This window comes from Dama dama, chromosome X (genome assembly GCF_033118175.1).
Source record: "Dama dama isolate Ldn47 chromosome X, ASM3311817v1, whole genome shotgun sequence".
In the NCBI taxonomy this organism is placed as follows: Eukaryota; Metazoa; Chordata; class Mammalia; order Artiodactyla; family Cervidae; genus Dama; species Dama dama.
Window position 1 is genome coordinate 40,204,734 of NC_083714.1, and position 22,163 is coordinate 40,226,896.

At 42.4% G+C, this 22,163-nt stretch overlaps 1 protein-coding gene across 1 annotated transcript; it reads left to right on the forward strand.

Moving 5' to 3' along the window:
* Positions 1–8,355: 8,355 nt before the first annotated feature.
* On the forward strand, positions 8,356–20,993 carry CD40LG (CD40 ligand). Its single transcript, XM_061138035.1, has 5 exons — positions 8,356–8,607; positions 10,852–10,983; positions 15,149–15,206; positions 17,095–17,157; positions 19,801–20,993. Exons 1-5 carry the CDS (start codon positions 8,452–8,454, stop codon positions 20,175–20,177), a joined length of 786 nt encoding a protein of 261 aa, XP_060994018.1. The 5' UTR covers positions 8,356–8,451; the 3' UTR covers positions 20,178–20,993.
* The last annotated feature ends 1,170 nt before the right edge of the window (positions 20,994–22,163 follow it).

Sequence of the window (22,163 nt, forward strand, 5' to 3'; positions counted from 1 at the left end):
ATGGAAAATAAACAATAACTTTTAAATTCTCTTCCTTTGAGTGTGATGTGTTCAGGTTAACACATTGATTAGTCAATGTTAATATATATATTGTTAATATATAAGTCCTACATATATATACAAATATATAGGACTTCCCTGGTGGTTGAGTGGCTAAGACTTCATGCTCCCAATGCAATGCAAGGGGCCCAGGTTTGGTCCCTGGTTGGGGAACTAGATCTCACATTCTGCAACTAAGACCCACTGCTGCCAAATAAATAATTTTTTAAAAAAAGAATTTTGTGTGTGTGTGTGTTTGTGTGTGTGATTTTTAGCCTTCCAGATCCCACAGAAATGCTTAAAAAGTGAATCAGTGTAATTAAATCACTTTGCTGTACACCTGAAACTAACACAACATTTAAATCAAATATACTCTAAAGTAAAATTTTAACAAATTTTAAATAAAAAATTAATAAGTATAGGCTTATTTGTTGCAGCATTATTTAATATCATATGACTGGAAACAACCTAAATGTTCATCATGAGGGGACTAGTTAGATAAATTGTGGTATGTCATTCATATAATGGAATATTATACAGTTCTTTAAAAAAAAAGAAAAAAAGAAGCACTTTGTTGCCATAAACTAATCTCCAAGGTATAGTGTTAGATGAAAAAAGAATGATGCACACAGTCCATTGTATACTACTATGTGTAAAAAAGAGTGAAAGAGAATAACTGTATTTGCTTGAATGTACATAAAAGCATCTCTGGGAGATACCAAGAAACTGACAATATTGGTTGCCAGTGAAGAACTAGGCAGAAAAGGCTGAAAGAAGACTCTACATTGCATACACTTTTGTATCACTTATATATCTAACCATGTGAATGTATTACTTAGTCAAAAGTAAATGTAGGGACTTCCCTGGTGGTCCAGTGGTGAAAACTCTATGCTCCCAGTGCAAGGGGTCAGGGTTCAATCTCTGGTCAAGGCACTAGTTCCCACATACTTTAACTAAGAGTTCACATGCTGCAATGAAGATTGAAGATCCTGTGTGCTGCAACTAAAACCTGACACAGCCAAATAAATAAATAAATATTTGAAAATAAGTAAATATAAAAAGAATGAAATCACAGCAACAATGCTAAACAAGAAAAGATGACATCAATATGAAATAAATTTTAAGGAATATTGGGAAGTAAAAAAGTCAATGAATTTGGGCTAACAGAGAAATCACAGCAGAAAACACTGCAATTCAAAAAATCAGACTGAGTGGTCTTTCTCAACAGCACAGCAATCTCAGAGTTGGTAAATGCAAAGAGTGGGGTAGGTGGGGAAGAAATCATTATGGTAACTCATTTAAGATCTGGAGTAGGGACTTCCCTTGTGGGCCAGTGGATAAGAATCTGCCAGCCAACTTTGGGAGGCACAGGTTTGATCCCTGGTCTGGTAAGAACCCAAATGCCTTGGAGTGACTAAGCCTGTGCCCCACAACTATTAAGCCTGAGCTCTAGAGCCCATGCTCCTCAACAAGAGAAGCCACCACAGTGAGAAGCCCATACACTGCAACAAAAATCAATATAGTGAAAATGAGTATACTACCCAAAGCAATTTATAGATTCAATGCAATCCCTATCAAGCTACCAGTGGCATTTTTCACAGAACCATAACAAATAATTTCAAAATTTGTATGGAAATACAAAAAACTTTGAATAGCTAAAGCAATCTTGAGAAACAAAAATGGAACTGGAGGAATCAACCTGCCTGACTTCAGACCGTACTACAAAACTACAGTCATCAAGGCAGTATGGTACTGGCAAAAAGACAGAAATATAGATCAATGGAACAAAATAGAAAGCCCAGAAATAAATCCACACACCTTTGGACACCTTATCTTTGACAAAGGAGGCAAGAATATACAATGGAGAAAAGACAATCTCTTTAACAAGTGGTGCTGGGAAAACTGGTCAGCCACCTGTAAAAGAATGAAACTAGAACACTTTCTAAAACCATACACAAAAATAAACTCAAAATGGATTAAAGATCTAAACGTAAGACCAGAAACTATAAAACTCCTAGAGGAAAACATAGGCAAAACACTCTCTGACATAAATCACAGCAGGATCTTCTATGACCCACCTCCCAGAGTAATGGAAATAAAAGCAAAAGTAAATAAATGGGGCTTAATTAAACTTAAAAGCATTTGCACAACGAAGGAAACTATAAGCAAGGTAACAAGACAGCCTTCAGAATGGGAGAAAATAATAGCAAACGAAGCAACTGACAAAGAATTAATCTCAAAAATATACAAGCAGCTCATGCAGCTCAATTCCAGAAAAATAAACGACCCAATTAAAAAAATGGGCCAAAGAACTAAACAGACATTTCTCCAAAGAAGACATACAGATGGCTAACAAACACATGAAAAGATGCTCAACATCACTCATTATCAGAGAAATGCAAATCAAAACCACAATGAGGTACCATCTCACACCGGTCAGAATGGCTGCTATCAAAAAGTCTGCAAACAATAAATGCTGGAAAGGGTGTGGAGAAAAGGGAACCCTCTTACACTGTTGGTGGGAATGCAAACTAGTACAGCCACTATGGAGAACAGTGTGGAGATTTCCTAAATAACTGGAAATAGAACTGCCATACAACCCAGCAATCCCACTGCTGTGCATACACACCAAGGCAACCAGAATTGAAAAAGACACATGTACCCCAATGTTCATCACAGCACTGTTTACAATAGCTAAGACATGGAAGCAACCTAGATGTCCATTGGCAGACAGATGGATGAGAAAGCTGTGGTACATATATACAATGGAATGTTACTCAGCTATTAAAAAGAACACATTTGAATCAGTTCTAATGAGGTGGATGAAACTGGAGCCTATTATACAGAGTGAAGTAAGTCAGAAAGAAAAACACCAATATAGTATATTAGCGTGTATATATATAGAATTTAGAAAGATGGCAACGATGACCCTATATTCGAGACAGCAAAAGAGACACAGATACAAAGAACAGACTTTTGGACTCTGTGGGAGAAGGCAAGGGTGGGATGATTTGAGAGGATAGCATTGAAACATGTTTATTGCCATATATGAAGTAGATAACCAGTCCAAGTTTGATGCATGAAACAGGGCACTCAAAGCCAGTGCACTGGGACAACCCTGAGGGATGGGATGGGGAGGGAGGTAGGAGAGGGGTTCAGGATGGGGGGACACACGTACACCCATGGCTGATTCATGTCAATGTATGGCAAAAACCACCACAATATTGTAAAGTAATTAGCCTCCATATTAAGATAAATAAATTAATTAAAAAATAAAATGAATACAGTAGAATAAATGAATAAATAAACAACTTTTTTTTTAAAAAAGTGCTAGAGTGGAACAGCTAGGACAAGTGACCCCTTTCTTCCTCTCTCCCTTCCCCCATGGATCCTTTGTCAGCAGCAATACTGGGCCTTTGCCCTCAGGCTAAAGCCTAGGGAGGGCCCTGAGAGCTCTCCAATGAATAGGAAAAAGAAAACAGAAAGAAAACCAGCCTCAGTCAAGGGTGAAACCCTCAAAAGTGCTCTACCCCCAGATGAAAGCCCTTCTTTATCAGTTGTGGGGGTCCCAGCCTTTCTGCCTCTCCACCCACATAACCTAAAGGGAAGACTGCCTGTTGACAAGCCCTACCCACTTAAATAGAACCCACAGTCAGCTCTCCCATTCCAGAAAGAGGTTCATGGGAGAAGCAGATCAACACAATTTTAGAGGAAACCCATGCCATCCAACCATAAAAGCGAACAGATTCATAAATATGACCAGACAACTAAGGTCATCAGACATTGGAGGAAAACTGTCAACATAAAACAGAAGGACCAAGATAAAGAAAATGAAACTGATCCTAGAGGAAAGAGAGATAAAGGAATGGAAGAAAACAGAAAACAAATGCATTGTGATGTCTATCACCAGAGGGCCTTGCCAGTGCTGTACTACCAGATTAGAATGTTTTACACTTTCCATTCTATCCCCTGAAAAGAAAATTTAGTAATTTGGTAAAGATTTACTAATTCCTTACAATGTGTCAGGAGGCAAGGATTCTGAGATTTGCGTTTTAATCATCTTTCCTCTAAAAGCTAATGGTAGGGAAATCAGACAAGTCAACTATGATGTAATATGTCAAACTCTATGATTGATTAAGCACAGAAGAGGGCATTTTATCAGCTGGGAGGGCTTATTTCACAGAGTGGGTATTTCTTCAACATTAGTGAATAAAAAAGGAAGGAGTCATGAGCTTCCCTGGTGGCTTAGTGAGTAAAGAATTCGCCTGCAATTCAGGAGATGAGAACTGGATCCCTGGGTTGGGAAGATTCCCCTGGAGGAGGGCATGGCAACCTACTCCAGTATTTTTGCCTGGAGAATCCCCATTGACAGAGGAGCCTGGAGGGCTACAGTCCATGGGGTCACAAACAGTTGAACATGACTGAGCGACTACACATGGATGCATTCATGATATTTACAGCAGACAGCTTGAACAAACAATATGTTTAGGGAAATAAACTCAGCTGGACATGGGTGAAGCTCAAGGTTGAGCATGAGTGAGTTGTGGAGGATAAAGAAAGAAAGGTGGGCAGGGGTCAGAACTTGTGCTATGCTTGCAATGGAAACACTATCCTCTAGGCTAGGGTTTTACAGACATATTCAGGGAAAAGAGTCCTTGAGAGGCCCTTTGTAAAACAAACAAAACGCTGATATATTTAACTCTTTCTTATGTACTGGAAATAACTTTCCTAGCAGAAACTCTGACTGTGTTCTAGGTTATCAATATAAAATCACAACCACAAGCATAGTCACATCAGAATACATGAGATCCATTGTTTTTTTGAGTTTTTCCCTTGATGCTTGTTTGTTGTAGATCAATCACCAGCAAGAAGGAAAGAAGAGAAAGGTGACAGAAATTTCAGAAAATTTTAGGCAAGAAAAACTGAAAACTGAAACAATTCAATCCATTAACTTGATTCTTTCCTGTGAACTAAGAAAAAGATGGTCAATATTTGACTTTAGCTAAAGGCACTTTCCTGTACTCCCCAGGTCTATAGATTTCTTGGTAATCTAGTTTAAAAAGTACTTCTGGATACAGTAAGCAACTGAAATTTTTAAAGGGGTCCCAGGGCCAGTCCACTCCTTGTCGGGGGAGAGACAGGTATGGGAGGTCCTTAGACAAAGGACATCTGACAGAGAATCAGAAAATAGAACTAAAATGTGGAAGCTGGAAAGGTAGCCATTGTTACAGTAATCTGGGGGCTTCCCTAGTAGCTCAGTGGTAAAGAATCCACCTGTAATGCAGGAGACACAGGTTCGATCCCTAGGTCAGGAATATCCCCTGGAGGAGGGCAAGGGGACCCACTCCGGTGTTCTTGCCTGGAGAACTCCATGGACAGAGGAGCCTGGTGGGTTACAGTCCATGGGGTTGCAAAGAGTTGGACACGACTGAGCGACTGAGCACGCATGCAAGTTACAATAATCTAGAGGACCAGGCAGAGGAAGGATGGGAGAAAGAGTGTACTTCAAGGATTAAAGGATTATCAGGCTATTTGGAGCTAATCCCATTCATGATGAATATGCCAGGAAACTGTCAATCTGCTTCCCTGGGTCCAACTCAGAGTCTTAGGAGGGTAAAAATAGATTAGATAATATGGTCAGTGACAAGATTCAGAGTTAACATTCTTCTGGAAGATGGACGGGATGGGGCTGGAAAGACAACAAGGTAATCAATTAGGAGAGGACAATTCAGTCATCTAGGAGAGAGGGGATGTGCCCTGGACTAGGATGTTTCCCTGGAGGCTAGAAAGGAGTGGTGTAATCAAGAAGCTTTTGGGGATGAGGAAGCCACTGGGATTGGGGAGTAATCTGGGCAAGAGAGAGGAAGGAATCCTGGATGGCTCCTAGGTCTTGGACAGTTAGGTGAGTATAGTAGTACCATTCACTGAGATGGGGAGAGCCTGGAGGGAGAACAAGTCTGGGTAGGAAGTGGAGTGGCGGGATGAGTTAATTTGGGGTCCTGGCAGATGCAGGATGGCTTTGGGGTGTCCAAGTGGAGATACCTTGGACTCAGAGGTAACTGCACTTACAAATCTTCAGTTCAGGGTTCAGGTATACATCTGGGGTTTATCACAATGAAAGTAATAGTGAAAACCATGAAAATGGATGGCAGTCATCCCAGGTAAACATATAGAATGAGAAGAGGGGAGGGGTGGGAGGAGCATGAGGATGGGAGATGCCAAAGTTTTAAGGTGTACAAGGGGAAAAGGAAGCACATGGAGAAGGAGAGTAAGAGGCAAGAGGGAAGAGATTTCAGAAGGATGTCAACAAAAAAATAGTTCAACAGACTACTGGAAAGGTCACTAAAAATTAACCCTACGAAGTATTCAACTCAAACCATTGTGTTGAGAATAGTGGAAGCAGTTTCAGGGGAATGTTATGAGCAGAAGTCAGGAAGTGTAGGCAGGGAGATGGGACAACAATTTTCTCCTGAAGTTTGTCCCAGGACCAAACGTGCCACTGTCGGCATCTCTGTGGTCCCTCCTGCGACCTCTCCCTCGGAGCTTGGCTGAACTGATGGTCACAGGATCCTTGCAACTCTGGCATGCTGTCATCACATGAAACTGGCCTTGGAGATGTCCTCGAGCCCCTTTTAGCTCTCGTGATAATTTTCCTTTAGTGGAACTAAGGTTCCTTGTCTAAGAACTGAAGCCTCTGATTTGACTGATCAAAGTTTATCACATGCATTGAAGCCACCTACTTGGCAGATGTAGTGAGATCTGGGCCCAGGACAGGATGCTGGGGCGTGGGAGGGGAAGAGAGCAGGTGGTAACTATGCAGATAGCATGCCTAGCAGAGGAGTTTGTTACATTTCCTATTTGTCTGTCAAAACAATTTTATAGGAATCACAAAAGCAATCTTATCATGGTTCTAGAAAAAGTTGGGATGTGGGGTAGGGATTTCCATAGCTGTTTTTATTTCAAAGGCAATCTGATAAGACCATCAAAAGCCATTCAGAAATGGGTAATTCTACACACTTCAATAATTCAAATCGCTGTCAAAACATTGGGTGTTTTTGAAGCTATTGTTGTTTGTTTGCTGTTTACTAATATGCAAGGAGTTGGCAATCATTTGGAAAACTCATAGCTTAAACAAACACCAGAAAACTTAAGGTGAGAGTGTTTTGCTATTGCTTGTTTCAAAGATCTTTCAGGCACATCTTTACTTGATTTCTCAACAACCTAGAGGACAGGCAAAGAAGGTACAATTGCCCCTTTGGGTATGAGGGAACTGAGATCTGTAGAGGGAGAGTAGATTTGCTGGAGGTTCACAGCAATTCATTGGTACCCCAAGGTCTAGAATTCAGGTCTCTTAACTGCAGCTTAGTTTCCCTATTCCAAATAGACAGATCAGCATCAACAATTATTTGATGAATTAGAACAGTATAGACAGGCAACTTGGCTAAATCAACCTAATATTCCTACTTTAACCTCAATTCCAGAATTTTGGCCTGAATTACACAAGACTCTACTTCTCTTGGCCTTGGAGAAGTGTATTTTTCTTTTCTTTTTCTTTCTATTGGTGTATAGTTGCCTTATGATACTGTGCTAGTTTCTGTTGTACAGCAAAGTGTACAGACACACACACACAGTGTGTGTGTGTGTGTGTATATATATATATATATATAAAATGTTTTTGGGGTTTTCTTCCCTTTAGGTCACCACAGAGCACTGAATAGGATTCCCTGTGCTATACAGTAGGTTCTCATTAAGAAGTGTATTTTTCTTGAATACACTTGGAAAGAAAGTGTATTTTCTTTCCAGTTAAATTTTTTTACTAATTGTTAGCACTCCTTTTTGCTTTATGCCATGTAGACTTGACTTGAAATGCCACAGGGATTTTGTTGGGTTTAAAGATGAAAGAAATCTTAAGGAGCCAGCAGCAAGCCAGTCATAAAATCAATCCAAACTTTTGTTGGTGTTTCTTTCTTTCTCCATCTACCAGGTTCCCGCTTTATATTAGTAAGATTGAAATTGAAATAAGCCTATTGCTGGTGGATTCATCTGTCACTTTCCTTGAAACTGGTGAACCCCATACGTTAGACAGTGATAGGAAAATACTGCCATTGTCTGTTAAGGAGTCTATGACATTTCAAGGCAAGAATGAATATATGGAAGAAGAAACTTATTTCTTCTTTACTAATGAAAGGGAAAGCCTGGAAGTGAATGATATGGTTAGGTTAAAAAAAAAAAAACCTTTACGTAACTTTTTTGCTGGGAGAGAAGACTGCGAAGCACATTTTCCAGGAAGTGTGGGCTGCGACGATTGTGTGCTCTTAACTAATCCTGAGTAAGGTGGCCACTTTGACAGTCTTCTCATGCTGCCTCTGCCACCTTCTCAGTCAGAAGACATCATTTCAACTCTAACGCAGCATGATCGAAACATACAGTCAACCTTCTCCCCGCTCTGTGGCCACTGGACCACCTGTCAGTATGAAAATTTTTATGTATTTACTTACAGTTTTTCTTATCACCCAGATGATTGGGTCAGCGCTTTTTGCTGTGTATCTTCACAGAAGATTGGACAAGGTAAGATGAACCATGGGTCTTCATTAACTAAATTTACGGTTTTTATTGATGTGTGGGTTGGTTGGATTTAGTGCTACCCAAATAATGGACAATGTTAAGAACCCAAATAGATAAATGGTCTCGTGGCATAGTGGTTGTGGTCTAGTTAGTGAGATATTCTATTCTTTTCTCTGGTCAAGACCCTTGACTCTGGAGTCAGATTGCTGGGTTCAAATCTTGACTCAATCCCCTACTCGTTTTCTGATCCCCGGACAAGTTATTTTACATTTCTATGCCTCAGTTTCCACATCTGAGAAATGGGGATGATAATGGTACTCACCTCATATATTAAATTCAAGCTAAGACCAGAACCAGGCACAAAATAAGCATTGTGGAGACATTAACTATAATGTTTTGCAAATGTTTTGCTTAAAAAGTAAACTTTTTTTTTCTGATGGAGACAACTGTTTTTCTTCTAAATTTTCAACAAGAGAAGGAAAGCATCAATTTGACCTGAAAATTCATAGTGCTTCAGGTTAACATAGACATAAAGAAGTCCCCAATTTGCAACTTATAGTGGAAGTGGTGGTCTCTGTATAATTCTCAAATGCTGATTTTAGCTGTAAGCTGCTCAGTTTCCCTCTGAGATGTTGTGCATTCTTGAATAGCCAGACTTACAGAACAAAAGAGTGGAGTAAGTTAGTAGGTTGCTCTGCATTCTTAAGAAAAAGTTGCCATTAGGATTTATTCTGTTTCCATGTGTTTACCCATCTCCACTGATGAGCATTATTGGCTGTGTTGACAAAATATCAATCATGGATGAAAAGGAGAAATTTTATCAATTATTTGTCTGGTCTGGATGTGGGAATTGTGGATGCACAGCATCTGGAGACTGTGTTTTCTCAGGGATGTGCGAGGGGTCTTTATTGAGCCACCAACCTTGAATTATGACCATAGGATTTTCTATCAGGATAAGGTGGGGCAGGCAGAATTGAGGCATTTCACTGGGTTACTACAAATTTTAGGTTTCACTGCTTAGAAAAGAGTGGGATTCTGTGTCTGGTTGTTTGTTCATGGGCTGGTGGGCTCTGCTAATCAAATGCCCTGCCAATCAAATATTTCCCCTAGCCTCAACAGGGGAAATATTGACCTGGGTAGATCCCTGTGTGGGGAAGATCCCCTGGAGAAGGGAATGGCAACCCACTCCAGTATTCTTGCCTGGAGAATTCCATGGAGAGAGGAGCCTGGTGGGCTACAGTCCATGGGGTCGCAAAGAGTCGGACATGACTGAGCGACTAACACATACACACACAGAGACTCAAATTTACCCTGGCACTTGGGTGTTCTCTTAATGACAGTGAAAGCCGCTGGCTAACTGGACCTTGTTTTGAATCTAAAACTGTAATCTGAATACAAGAAAATGTCACAGAATTCGTTGATTAGCCAAGTGACTTCCATACATTTAATTATTGTAGGACATCAGAAAATAAAATATCTCAACTTTGGGAATGAAAGATGATTTCTTTAAAAATGTAAATGCTTTTTGCAGATACTAAAGTTAAAAAGAGAGAGATGTAATTAGAGTTTGAGTAATTGAGACGCATTGCAAATCCCCTTCTTTTTATAAAGCACTGGATCACAAATGTTAAAACTAAGTGGGCAAATTAGCTCACGAGAAAACTATTTTATAGATTATGTTTATAATGACCTATCATTATTGAAGCAATGGGAAATATGACCATTAAAGAACGTTGCTGCTAATATACATGAAAAAACATACACTTTGTGAAGAAATTTCGTTACAATGACTATGATTTCTACCTAGTGTTTCAGGCAACATCATATTCTCTTTGCTGGCTTTTGTAGATTTTTTTAAACTGCTAATACTAAATATCACTAATTCAGTATCATTGCTTAGTCGCTAAGTAGTGTCTGACTCTTTGCGACCTATGGACTGTAGCCTGTCAGGCTCCTCTGTCCATGGGATTTTTCCATTAAGAATACTGGAGTGGGTTGTCATTTCCTTTTCCAAGGGATCTTTCCCACCCAGGGATTGAACCTGAGTCTCCTGCATTGGGAGGCAGATTCTTTATCATTGAGCCACCTGGGAAGCCCCAGTCCAGTGTACTAATGTGTTATCATTCCCCATTTATATTTGCAAAGCCCTCTTGTGTTGCTGAGGCTATGGAAGTGATTGTATAGGCAGACCATTAGCTGCCTTCTTCAGAATTACAATTTCTCATGTCCCTGTCATTTCAAAAATAGATAGAAGACGAAAGGAATCTTCATGAAGATTTTGTGTTCATGAAAACGATACAGAGATGCAATAAAGGAGAGGGGTCCTTATCCTTACTGAACTGTGAGGAAATTAGAAGCCGGTTTGAAGAATTGGTCAAGGTAAGGACCTCAGTCGTTGCGAAAAAGATCATTGAAAAGTTTTGGAGGGGGGAACCTGCTAGGTTGGGCAACTAAAACCTAACCATGTAAAAGTTTAAACATGTGTCGGGTATATACTATAGATACAGGTAGACATACATATGTACACACGTGTATATGGGTGTGTGTATAAAAAAGCAAAAAAGAAGCCAAAACTCAATGGTTAAAAGGGAAAGGAAAGTTTAAAGTGTGCTCGCTCATAGGAATGCCCTTAAGAAGAACAAAAAAGGCTCTCTCTGGAGAAAATACACACTCTCCTGGGCACATTCACACACGCACATGAGCTCAGACAGGCAGATGGCTCGGGGGGAAAGGATGAAGTCCACCACACTTGCTTTTTGCATTTTCTTACCTTTCCATCCAAATCTTGGTGTCTTCCCACTGAGGACCCAGGGTCTGGTCCCCATTTCCCAGGGAAATGATAAACATGGGCCACTGCAGTGTTGGCAGGCCACCAGTTAAGGGTTTACCTTCATTGGGGGTGATGGGGACTTCTGAACACTGATAGACTCTTAACATGTGAAGGAACGCTTTGCTTCTCTCATGATGGAATTTCAGGTACCATGTAAGTAAGATCTTTTCCTTTTACTGTGAGGAGAGGTGTGGGCAATGGGTGATGGACTGTCTCAGTGCCACTCGAACCAGACTCCATAGAATACCACCTGCTCATGGAGCCAGTCTGCTCTAGGGCCAATCAAGACCAGAGGCAGAGAGAGTTTAAAGTTGTCTTGCCCAAAAGACTGGTGCCCAGCATTAAGTCACTGCAGTGGTTCATGTTGTTGTTGTTGTTTAGTCGCTAAGCTGTGTCTGACTCTGTGACCCTATGGGCTGTAGCGCACCAGGCTCCTCTGTCCATGGGATTTCCCAGGTGAAATACTGGAGTGGGTTGCCACTTCCTTCTCCATCAGTGACCTATGATGGGTGCCTAAAGCAAGAGTTTTGGGACAGTTTACTGAGGATGTGCCTACAATATTAATCTCATCGTCGTAGACAAGGGGTCTAGGAGCTCTTTCTCCAGAACAGCATCTAGAAATCTTTGTGCCTGTTTCGCCCTCAGAACAGAGTTAAACACCTTGGGCCCTCCGGGGACTTGGGGGTTGTGAGCAGGAGGCCACATCCAGGCTGAGGATAGTGCTGTGCCAGTTGGGTGGGTATCTAGAGAAACCAACAGGAGTTCTCACATAGAGATAATGTGTAATTTAACCCAGGAGTGGAAGGGCCTGAGATCTTATTTCTGAGCTTTTTCCTGTCCTCCTATACTGTCCCTGGTATGTCATTTAATCCAGTAGTGAGGACTCTGGGAGCTTATCCCTGAGTCACCTATGGGAATCAGAATGCAGCTCAAATCTGTGGCTGGCTTTTAGGTTCTCCACAGGAATGCAGGTTTTAGAGGAAGACTCCTAACTCTTTACATGCAAGGCTTGGAAATGATTTGAGTTTCCCTGGTTCCTTGAGGCTTCTGGCCAGTATTACAGAATATTGGAAGGTGTTGCAAATTTAAATGTGATTAAATCCACTTGGAGATAAATGCTTAGCATATTAAATGTGCTTGGCTGTGTGATCTTGAGCAAATGACTTCACCTCTCTGGGCCTCATTTTTCTCAGTTATCCAATGAGAAGGTTGAGATGTTCCACCGGCACTACCAGCTTCAACATTCTATAATTCTGGGATCAGCCTCCAGTTCCCCCAAAGGCATTGAGAATGATTGTTGGTTTCTTCCCTCCCTCTTACTGAGAGTTTTATAGTTATATTGCCAATATCTCATGGCTGTATTTCTGGTCAGATATGCAAAGCTTCCCAAATCAGCTACCAGGAGAAAAGCAAGGAAAAAGTCAGTTTTGTCTCTCCGCTTATACTTGCATGAAAAAAGTGGCAGCTCCCAAGTTTCATATTCTGAAAAGGCAGACCTTCTCAGGCATGTCCACCAGAGTGCCTTCTGTGAAATAGAGGAAGCCTCTTGCCTCCACTGCTGCAGGGTAGAGTCCGAGTCAATGTCATCTGCACCTCCAATGCCCACGACAGTCAGACCCAAAATACTCCAGCTCCCTCTCCTCTTCCAATGACTGACCCCACTCCAATATCCATGCCATGAAACTTCTCATTCTAAAACAAAATATTTTGGACTTTTTTTTTTAACCCAACAGGCCAACAGCAAAATAACCCCAAATTGGATCATTTATATTCTTAGCTAAAGTTAACAGGCTTTCTTTCTGGATCACAATCTGACTACTCCAGAGCAACCCAAAGTTTGAATCTCAGGAAGTGATGTCCAAAATCATCAGATCCAATTATCAACCCAGAGCTGCTGCTTCTCCCCACAGTCTCTACCCAGCAGTCCCTCCATCTCTGTTGGAACACCTCTAGTGACAAAGAACTAATTACTTCCTGAGGCAGGTAGAACCAAGCTGTCACTCTGGGCAGAAGATGGGATTCATGGTGGACATTAGGTAAATGGAGGCAGCATTTCAACTAGTATAATTTCACATTAAATCTTCCTCCCTGCCCAACCACCTGCTAGAATGATCAGTTCCATGATTGTCTGCTGGCCAATGCCCACGATGTCTTCGATAAGGTCAGAGCATCTCCTTTTCGAGTTAAAGATCAACCTATCCATCCCTGTCAAACGAGTTCCCACTAAGAGAGAAATAACTCCTTCCAGATTTTCTAAAATCAACTTTAAAAAGTCTGTCAGTTGAGGTGGGGAGTGAAGCAAGAGGAGGGGGAAGGCTCTGGGGCGTGTGGCTGGGGGAAAGTTCACAGAAAGGCAAGGCCGGACGCGTAAAAGACAAACTTTGCTGACTTCACATTTTCATGTTGGCCAAGCCCTGACACCAGGGCAACCACCTAGTCTAAAAGTATCTCGACTTCGATCATCACACTCCATCTTTTGAAAAGACACGAAATACTCTTTTGTTGGCTTATTATCTTACAAACATTTTCCTGTCGCCGCACTTTCACGCCACCACCCTTGAGCTCAAGTGGAAAGTTGAAGCTCTGAGCCCCGTGCAAGCATTTTGAGGCGCAGGCTGCCCATTAGGCTCCGTGACTTATACTCTCACACCTGACACCTGAGCCCCTCAGTAGTAACAACACTTTTAATTCCTTTTGAGGGAAGAACAAAAAGGAAGGGTGCTGTGGAAAATTGACTCCAGTAACGGGAAGGACCACAAACCTTTGATTGTCCAAAGATGTGAAAATATTATTGCTGTTCTCCTTTGTGCACAGAGCACAGGGTGATGGTGTGGGTTAAGCCCTGCCTCAGAGTGTGATCTCATAGTTTCTACTCTCGGCTTCAGCCTCAGACTCCTTGGGTGACCTCATGCCTGCCAGTTAAGCCCACCAGGCCTTTTATTCAGTATCTTTAAAATGGCAACAGCAGCCTTTACTACCTTCCAACCTGTGTAGATGACACTCTGTGCTAGCTTTCATAAGGGCCTCTAACCATTCTGCAGTTGCTAGTGAGAAGCAACCCCTTAAGAAGTACTGTGTTTGCCTTGGAATCTCAGCTGCAGTGAGAGATTACTTAGGTTTCTTCTACATAGATTATTTTAAATAAGAACAGGCCACATGAGGCAACAAACAACAAGAGAATCTCTTCAGCCCATTGAAATGGACAACAAAATAAAAAAATGTCTGAGGGTCTTTTCAGGGTCTGAGATTTCTTCCCAGTGTCAAACTTACTACTTCCATTTCCTAAGAGGTTTCAGACTAATTTTATTCTAATAGATACACACCATGTTTTATGTTTAGTAATATTCTATCTACCAGTTCCCAAGGAAGAATCAGCTCCCCATTCAGCATTATTTGTCAATATCTCTCAAAGTTGGGGAGGTTGGGGTCATAGGAGGGGTCAGGATGGCAACCTCTGGCCTGGCACAGTAACAGAGCCCAAATGCTGTTTCCAGGTCTACCCCTGGGCTTTCTGGGCTGTCAGCTCATCTCTCAAAGCCCTGGGCTCTGAATTACAGTAGGATGGAATTAATGACAGGATCAGAGTCTATACGATAATCCTCACCAGAAACAGACAACAGAGTAGTGACAGATGTCAAATGCATGCAACCTCCCTCTAAAGACCCCCGCCAGAGTTCCTGTCAAAATGACCTTTCTCTATGATTCTTATTTTAGGATATAATGCAAAACAAAGAAGTAAAGAAGAAAGAAAAAAACTTTGAAATGCACAAAGGTAGGTTGCTCTTCTTTACCATTTCTATGAATACTTAAAAGCAAAAAGGAAACTTTAGGCTGACTGTATTGAACAACGCCAAGTTGAATCAGGGAACCTTTAGCCCTGGAAATAAAGCAGGAACACAGCTGCGAAATCAACACCTTCCTTGGTGCCTGTTACTTGGAAAGGATTTGTGTGGACATATTTACAGGGAAGGCTGTGCTCCTTTAGTGCTGACAATACCAAGTATGAAGAAATTGTATTATTTTCAACACCTTATAGCAACCATGCAGCCTAGTGACATCTATGGAGGATAAGATGACCAGACAGTCAGCATTCGGTAGTGGTGTCATTCATCACTCAATGATAACAGTTTTTCATGGGGAACCACAGCCAGTAGAACCTCAGGGATCAAGAAGTGATCCCTTTGTTCTTTGCTCTGTTCTTGATGTCCGAGCATCTCAAACATCCCAAAGTTGAAGGGACCTCTTGACGGTCCTCAAATCTCTCACCATCCCCAGGTCATGAATCTCCTTTATGCTAGCACTAACCGTCTTCCCTCTGAACAAACATGTCTAGACACCTTCTAGCTCATAAAGCAGCCTGGGCCATCTTTGAATGACTCTAATAATTAAAAGAAGGTTACTATATACTCAAGAAAAGTCTTTTCTTCTCTGGAGTTGAAATTTGTTCTTGTAATCTCTATTCACTGAATTGACTTCTGATCTTTGGGGCCATACTAAGCAAAGTATATAATTCCTCTTCTACACAGCAGCTGTCCAGATGTTGAAAATGACAATCATGGCCCCTGAGCCTTTTCTTCTCCAGGATAAACCTCCTTAGTGTTTTCCACTGTTCCCCCTTTCCAGGATTTTTCCTGTTCTTTCCTGGACACACTGACTTCCCTTTTCCTGTTAGAATGTAGCACCCAAAACCAATATAATAATTCCTGGAGTGACCTGAGCAGCTGAGTATGGGAGAAATGGAGTGTTGGTAAATGGGTGTTATTAGAGAGACTACTATATCACAAAGTCAGTGTAAAGATGGTATAGCTTGTACAAATTTAATATACACAAAGAAATGCATTCATACATATAGAGATACATATACTGTTCTCTGAGGCAAAGAGCTTGCTTTAACTGTTGGTCTGAATGCAAGGGGTTGCCTGATTTCCATGAAGGCTTTGCTTTCAGAATGACTGTAAACTACGTTGAGTGGTACCAAATTGTCTGTTAATTGCCATGAAACTTGAGGAACCAGTTCATGTGGGTGCTGCCTAGCAGCCTTTGAGAAAATGATATACTTAACAAAACTGGTCATTTAGGTCATACAACTTGACTCAGTATTTATAGGACACCTACAAGGTGTCCAACTCCAAGCTCATTACTGGAAAAAAAAGGAACTTTCACATCATGTCTACACTTAAAAGATCAGCACAGCTAATTAAGGAGCAAGTCTTTTACACGATCAACGGTTGGAGGTAGATATACTGTGGCCAGTGCTTGACCAAATCAGACACCGTAAGCATCTTACTAGCTAAGTGTGTAGGCATGACTTTGGGGTTCACTAAGATGACCAATGGATGGGAGCTTTCTTAAAAGCAAGATTCAAAATGTGTTTAAAGAGGATCATTTTTCTTTAGCCTGTGTCAATCTTTGTAAAGCGAAGTCAAGTACTGAACTACTCTTGGAAGAATTGGGCTCAGTGGAAATAATCAATTCAATTGTTCAGATTTTGGAAACAAACTTTGCCCTTTGTGGGAGGGATTTCAGGCCATCTTACCCTTCTTTTCACATAACCTGTTTAAGTACAGTCTCTATGGCCCAGCTGCAGAACTAGACCAAATTGTTTGGTGGCCAGTTTCGTGTTTCTTTGTCCTGACAGTTGGTCTTTGGTTTCATTTCAGGTGATCAGGAGCCTCAAATAGCGGCACATGTCATCAGTGAGGCCAATAGTAAAACAACCTCTGGTAAGTCCAAAGCATCTGCATGTTAGTCACCTGAGTGAGGGGCAGGCCAGGAGGCTAGAGTCAGGCAGCCTAATGATTAGGCTCCTCTCTTCCTTTGGGGCCCAATTTACAAAGCTCCCCAGACACGTCTCATGCACTTGCCTTTGTCTTCAAAGTGGGCTCAAATGCACAGATGGGACTTGGAGGAACAAAAGGCAGTGGAAAGAAATCCCGATGTTCTCATTAGGTTCTTGCTCTGTAGTTGATTCTGAGTGATGAATTACTGGGTGGAGGGACCATTATGCTGACAACATAGACGAGATGGCAGATAGTGACCTTTTGACTGGGAGCATCCCATTCTAACCCCTCTTCACTGTGTGTAAATGGGCCTCAAGGGGTATTTCCTGCCATCTTCCAATCCCTGTATGATTAACCCCCACCTCTTTGGGGCCAACCTTAGGGAAATTAAAGGTAAAATCATTCTGCACAGATCAATAGGTGCCGGTACGTTAGATTTTCCAATGAAGTAACAATAGACGACATACTGGAATCTTTTCAACTCTGAATGATTTATCTTTCCATATACGTTCTGCCATGATTCTAGCCCTCAGATCTTTTTTCCCAAATCTGTACCTCATACTAACTGGCGTTGGAGAATGTGGCCCATCTGATAAACGGATGGAAATGTACACACTAGCATAAAATCTCCCATCTACATAAATGCATGCCAAGAGCATTAAAGCAGTCTGAAAACTTCAGCACAGTGCTCTGGAATGGAGTTCTAAGCAGTGTGTGTGTGTGTGTGTGCATGTGTATATGCACATGTGTGAGACACAGAGAAACAGATAGAAACCAAGAGAGAGGCAAGGAGACACAGCCTCATCTCTGAGGCGGCTCGGGCTTCTCAGTGGGCGTAACACATAGGTGGTTATCCCGGATCATGGTACAGGAGTAGGAGTGCTGGATAGAAAGGTTTTGAACACTGAGGTTTAAGAACCATGACTGCCACTTGCTGAGTGACCTTGGGCAAGTCCCTTTCCCTCGCAGCAGTTTCCTCTCTCACTTACTTCACGAGGTGACTCTGAGCATCAAATCAGCTAATATGGAAGAAAGTTATTCTGTCAAGCATTGTACAAATCTAAAGTGTCATTCCTTAACTGACTTCCCTGTAGCTGTCAGAAGAGTAACAAAAAGCCCTTTTTGAATAACACTCCCACAATATTTCGTAATTCTGCCAGTACCCCTTTCTCAGAAAATACACTTAGGGGAGAATATCACAACCATGGTCATCCACATGATACCCTCTCATCCGGATTGGATGGATGCCAGCCACAGAGACACCTCTTAGAAGAATAGCTTGACTTGGATAGATGTCACGGTGCTCCCACGTTCTGCCAGAAGGTCCATGATGGCTCTTGACCCTAGTGTAGTTGACAGTCTTCAACCCGGTAGGTTTGCAGAGGATCAGATGAGAAGAGAGTCACATTTCTTACCCCACCCCAGCCACAAACTTCTCAGACCTACTTGGTCATGCTGCTCTAATCCTGACCTACCTCTTACAGCAAGGACAAAAATTAGGTAAGGACTTGATAACAATAAACCTTTTGGACAGAAAGATAGGGAAACTGCCCGTGTTTTCTCAATCAGATAGTCTAAAAGTGAACACATCATAATGAAGACTTTCTAGAGTGGTCTGGAGGCCCAAGCAATGTCAGGTATTTCAGGATGCCTTTTCTGATTATAAAAGGGTGAATCTCAACAGGTGGCGTCTTGTACACTGATAGGCCTAAGACCACCAAGCAGGAGTGAAAAAGAAACAGCTCAAGGAAGCAAATGCATCAGTACTTTCAGTTCTCCCCACCCCCACCCCCCGCAGCCTCGCTCTCTGTGGGAGCTGAGATTTGAAATCGGCTGCACACACTACTTTGAACCCACTCAACATCTCAGCCGAGAAAATGGCACATTGTTGGTGGGTACTCTGGCTTAGCCACAAGAATACAGGCACTTTCAAGTTGGTGGCGCCCACTACAATGGGAGATCAAAACACACAGTGAAATGACAGGTTTATTTTCATACTTCCTTGCCTAATTTTAGTCGTTGCTGTGGGAGGCAGACTGGGTTTACAAGAGCCCAATCAGGTAGGAAGAAATGGGGGTCTTGTCTTTGCTCTATGCTGCGGCTGAGTGAGAGAGATCAGCAAGTCTTCGATTTTAGAAAATTCAAGGAAAGCAAGATATGAAAGTTGATATTAGCAAGGCTTTTAGCATTTTGGCATGCATGATTTATGACATGGGATTTTTTAAATCATTCACACTGTCTGAAGTTCAAGGGTCAATTGGCTTTAAGAGCTTTTAAGGGGAGAAGGAAACTCCCTGTGCTGTTACTTGAGTTAGTCTGCACAGCGAGTCTCAGGGAGATTGACTTGCCCAAGCTTGAATAAGATCTGGATTGGAACCAGCTCCGTCCAACAGTGCAGGCCAGGCTGAATGGTCAGCCGTGGCTCCTCCATTGTCTCTGAAGGCTGGAGGGGTCCTTTAGACTCCCTGACGCTGCAAACTTGCCTTCCTGTACGAAGTCAGTATCCAGTATGGAACTTTATTGTCTGTGAGAATCTGAATCACATATGCACAACCTCACCACGGCTTTCCCCCTTCTCCATTACAGTTCTCCAGTGGGCCCCCAAAGGATACTACACCCTAAGCACCAACCTGGTAACCCTCGAAAACGGGAAACAGCTGGCCGTGAAAAGACAAGGACTCTATTACATCTACACCCAAGTCACCTTCTGTTCCAATCGGGAAACTTTGAGTCAAGCTCCATTTATAGCCAGCCTCTGCCTGAAGTCCCCAAGTGGATCAGAGAGAATCTTACTGAGAGCTGCAAACACCCACAGTTCTTCCAAACCATGCGGGCAGCAATCCATTCACTTGGGAGGAGTCTTTGAATTGCAACCGGGTGCTTCGGTGTTTGTCAACGTGACTGATCCAAGTCAAGTGAGCCACGGGACCGGCTTCACATCATTTGGCTTACTCAAACTCTGAACGGTGTAAGCTGGCAGGCTGCGGCTGGGCTGATGCTGGTGGTCTTCACAATCCAGGAAAGCAGTTAAGACCACTCCCCCATTGAACTGCCTATTTATAACCCTAGTATCCTCCTGACGGAGAACTATTTATTATACATCCCAAGGCATGTAGGGCTGCAATGAGTAAATTACTGGGCAGGGGAAACCTCAACAGGCCCTGATCCATAAGAGCTTATATTCTGAAGCAGCAACTCCACTGACACAGACATTCAGAGTCCTGTGAAAAGACACCATTATGCACAGCTCGAATTCTGAGTAAACAGCAGAAAATTAGCCAAGTTTAGTTTTGTTTCTTTGCATGCAGTGTCTTTCAGTGGAGGATATATTTGATTTCTCAGTGAAGATGCCAAAGGGAAATGGGGAGCTTCAGCTCACATTAAATCATGGTGGATTCTGGGTCCCCGGGGCCCTGGTGGAGGTGGGGCAGACTTTAGGAAGTATAAGGCAGTAGAGAACCAAAACCCTGCCCCCACCAGCCACCCTGACACTCATTCTCATCCTCTCTTTCTCTCCTACACACACACACACACACACACACACACACACACTGAGTCAGGCTGTTGCTCATCAAGTATCTTATTTCAACCCTGTTCCTGTCTCCACTACTGTTGATGGGGTGGGGGGTGGGGGGGAAGAGACATCAGCTCTGAGGCTGCACACTCCTCCCTGAGAAATGACTGTATTTAAAGGAAACCTATTGTATCTACCTGTAGTCCTCATTGTTTCCAGAATGAACTTGTGATTATCTTATTTATTTTTTGAATAATAAAGATCTCTTAACATGATTGTTGTTACTTAGCATCTGAAGCCCCAGGCCAGGTTTCGAGGGTGCGGGTTCGGGGGAGAGGAAGAGTGTGGTGTTTTCAGAAACTTGGTTCTGAAGCTTGTGGCACCACAAAATATCTTGGTGACAGTACACTCCCTGGAGGGCTGTGATAGCCTCTGATGGATGATAAGGGAGCTTAGCCAGTGAGAAGCTTATTCTGGAAATGTTGCAGGAGATTGAAAAGAGGCTGGGTTTTCTTCTAGATTAGTCACAGCTAAGTGAAGCTTAAATGAGAAGCAGTTGCTTATCTTTTCAATAGTTGTCAAAGTGGTTCCACCTTAGGTAAGAGGACATGGAGTGGGGACCAGCCGAGGGGAAGCATTTGCCCCTCGGTCTTGTCACCTCCAATTGAGGGGGTTTCACACAAGAAACCCAGAGTGGCTTCATCTTCCTGACCAGTAGAGGGCCCTTCCTCTGGCAAATACAAGCAGAAAAACATTACTGTAGCAATAAGAATGAGGCTGAGGAGAGGTCAGTACAGTTCTTGGCTGCTGGTCCTGCTCTTTGGTCCTCTGGACAACACAATCCCTTCTTGGCTGAGTGACTCAGAAGGCCTTAGAGCATGAATTTCTAACATGAGGCTGAAGAGTTGCTAGACAAACTTGCTGGGTTGTGTACTTTCTCCAACAAGAGAACTTTGGTCTGACCCTGGGTGACATTGTGGGTTCAGAGATATATCCACAGTGCTATCTTGTCCTCCAGAGTGAAGATCCTTCTACAGTGTCACTCTCACATGGGAGACTTGAAGAAAGAGGGGCAGCAGCTGTGGCAGCAAGAAGACCCTGGTCATGATCTTCTCACAGGTGAGCCAGGCCCCCATCTTGCTGACGGGAAGGCTTGGTCCAGTCCCAAGAGAAGACAATACACCGGCCATGACTGCCTCTCTCACGGTTGCTGAGAACCCACTGTGAAGCACAGCCTTGGGTGGGCAAGAGGGTCATTAGAAGGTAATTCATGTCCAGGCCTTTCTACACTCACATCCTCTGAATGAAACCTTGTCCCTGCACTTCACCCCGCCTTCTTCTTCTTTGGAAATCATGATGTTCCAGGCTATCTCTACCTCTAGGAACCGAGTGGCTAATAAAATCTGTTATCAGAAGGAATGCTGTACACACAGAA

Excerpts from the sequence above, each read along its gene's own strand:
- CD40LG (XM_061138035.1), top strand. The coding sequence starts at position 8,452 with ATGATCGAAACATACAGTCAACCTTCTCCCCGCTCTGTGGCCACTGGA. Across the intron at positions 8,608-10,851 it reads TTCACAGAAGATTGGACAAG|ATAGAAGACGAAAGGAATCT; the intron begins GTAAGATGAACC and ends TTTCAAAAATAG. Across the intron at positions 15,207-17,094 it reads AAACTTTGAAATGCACAAAG|GTGATCAGGAGCCTCAAATA; the intron begins GTAGGTTGCTCT and ends GTTTCATTTCAG.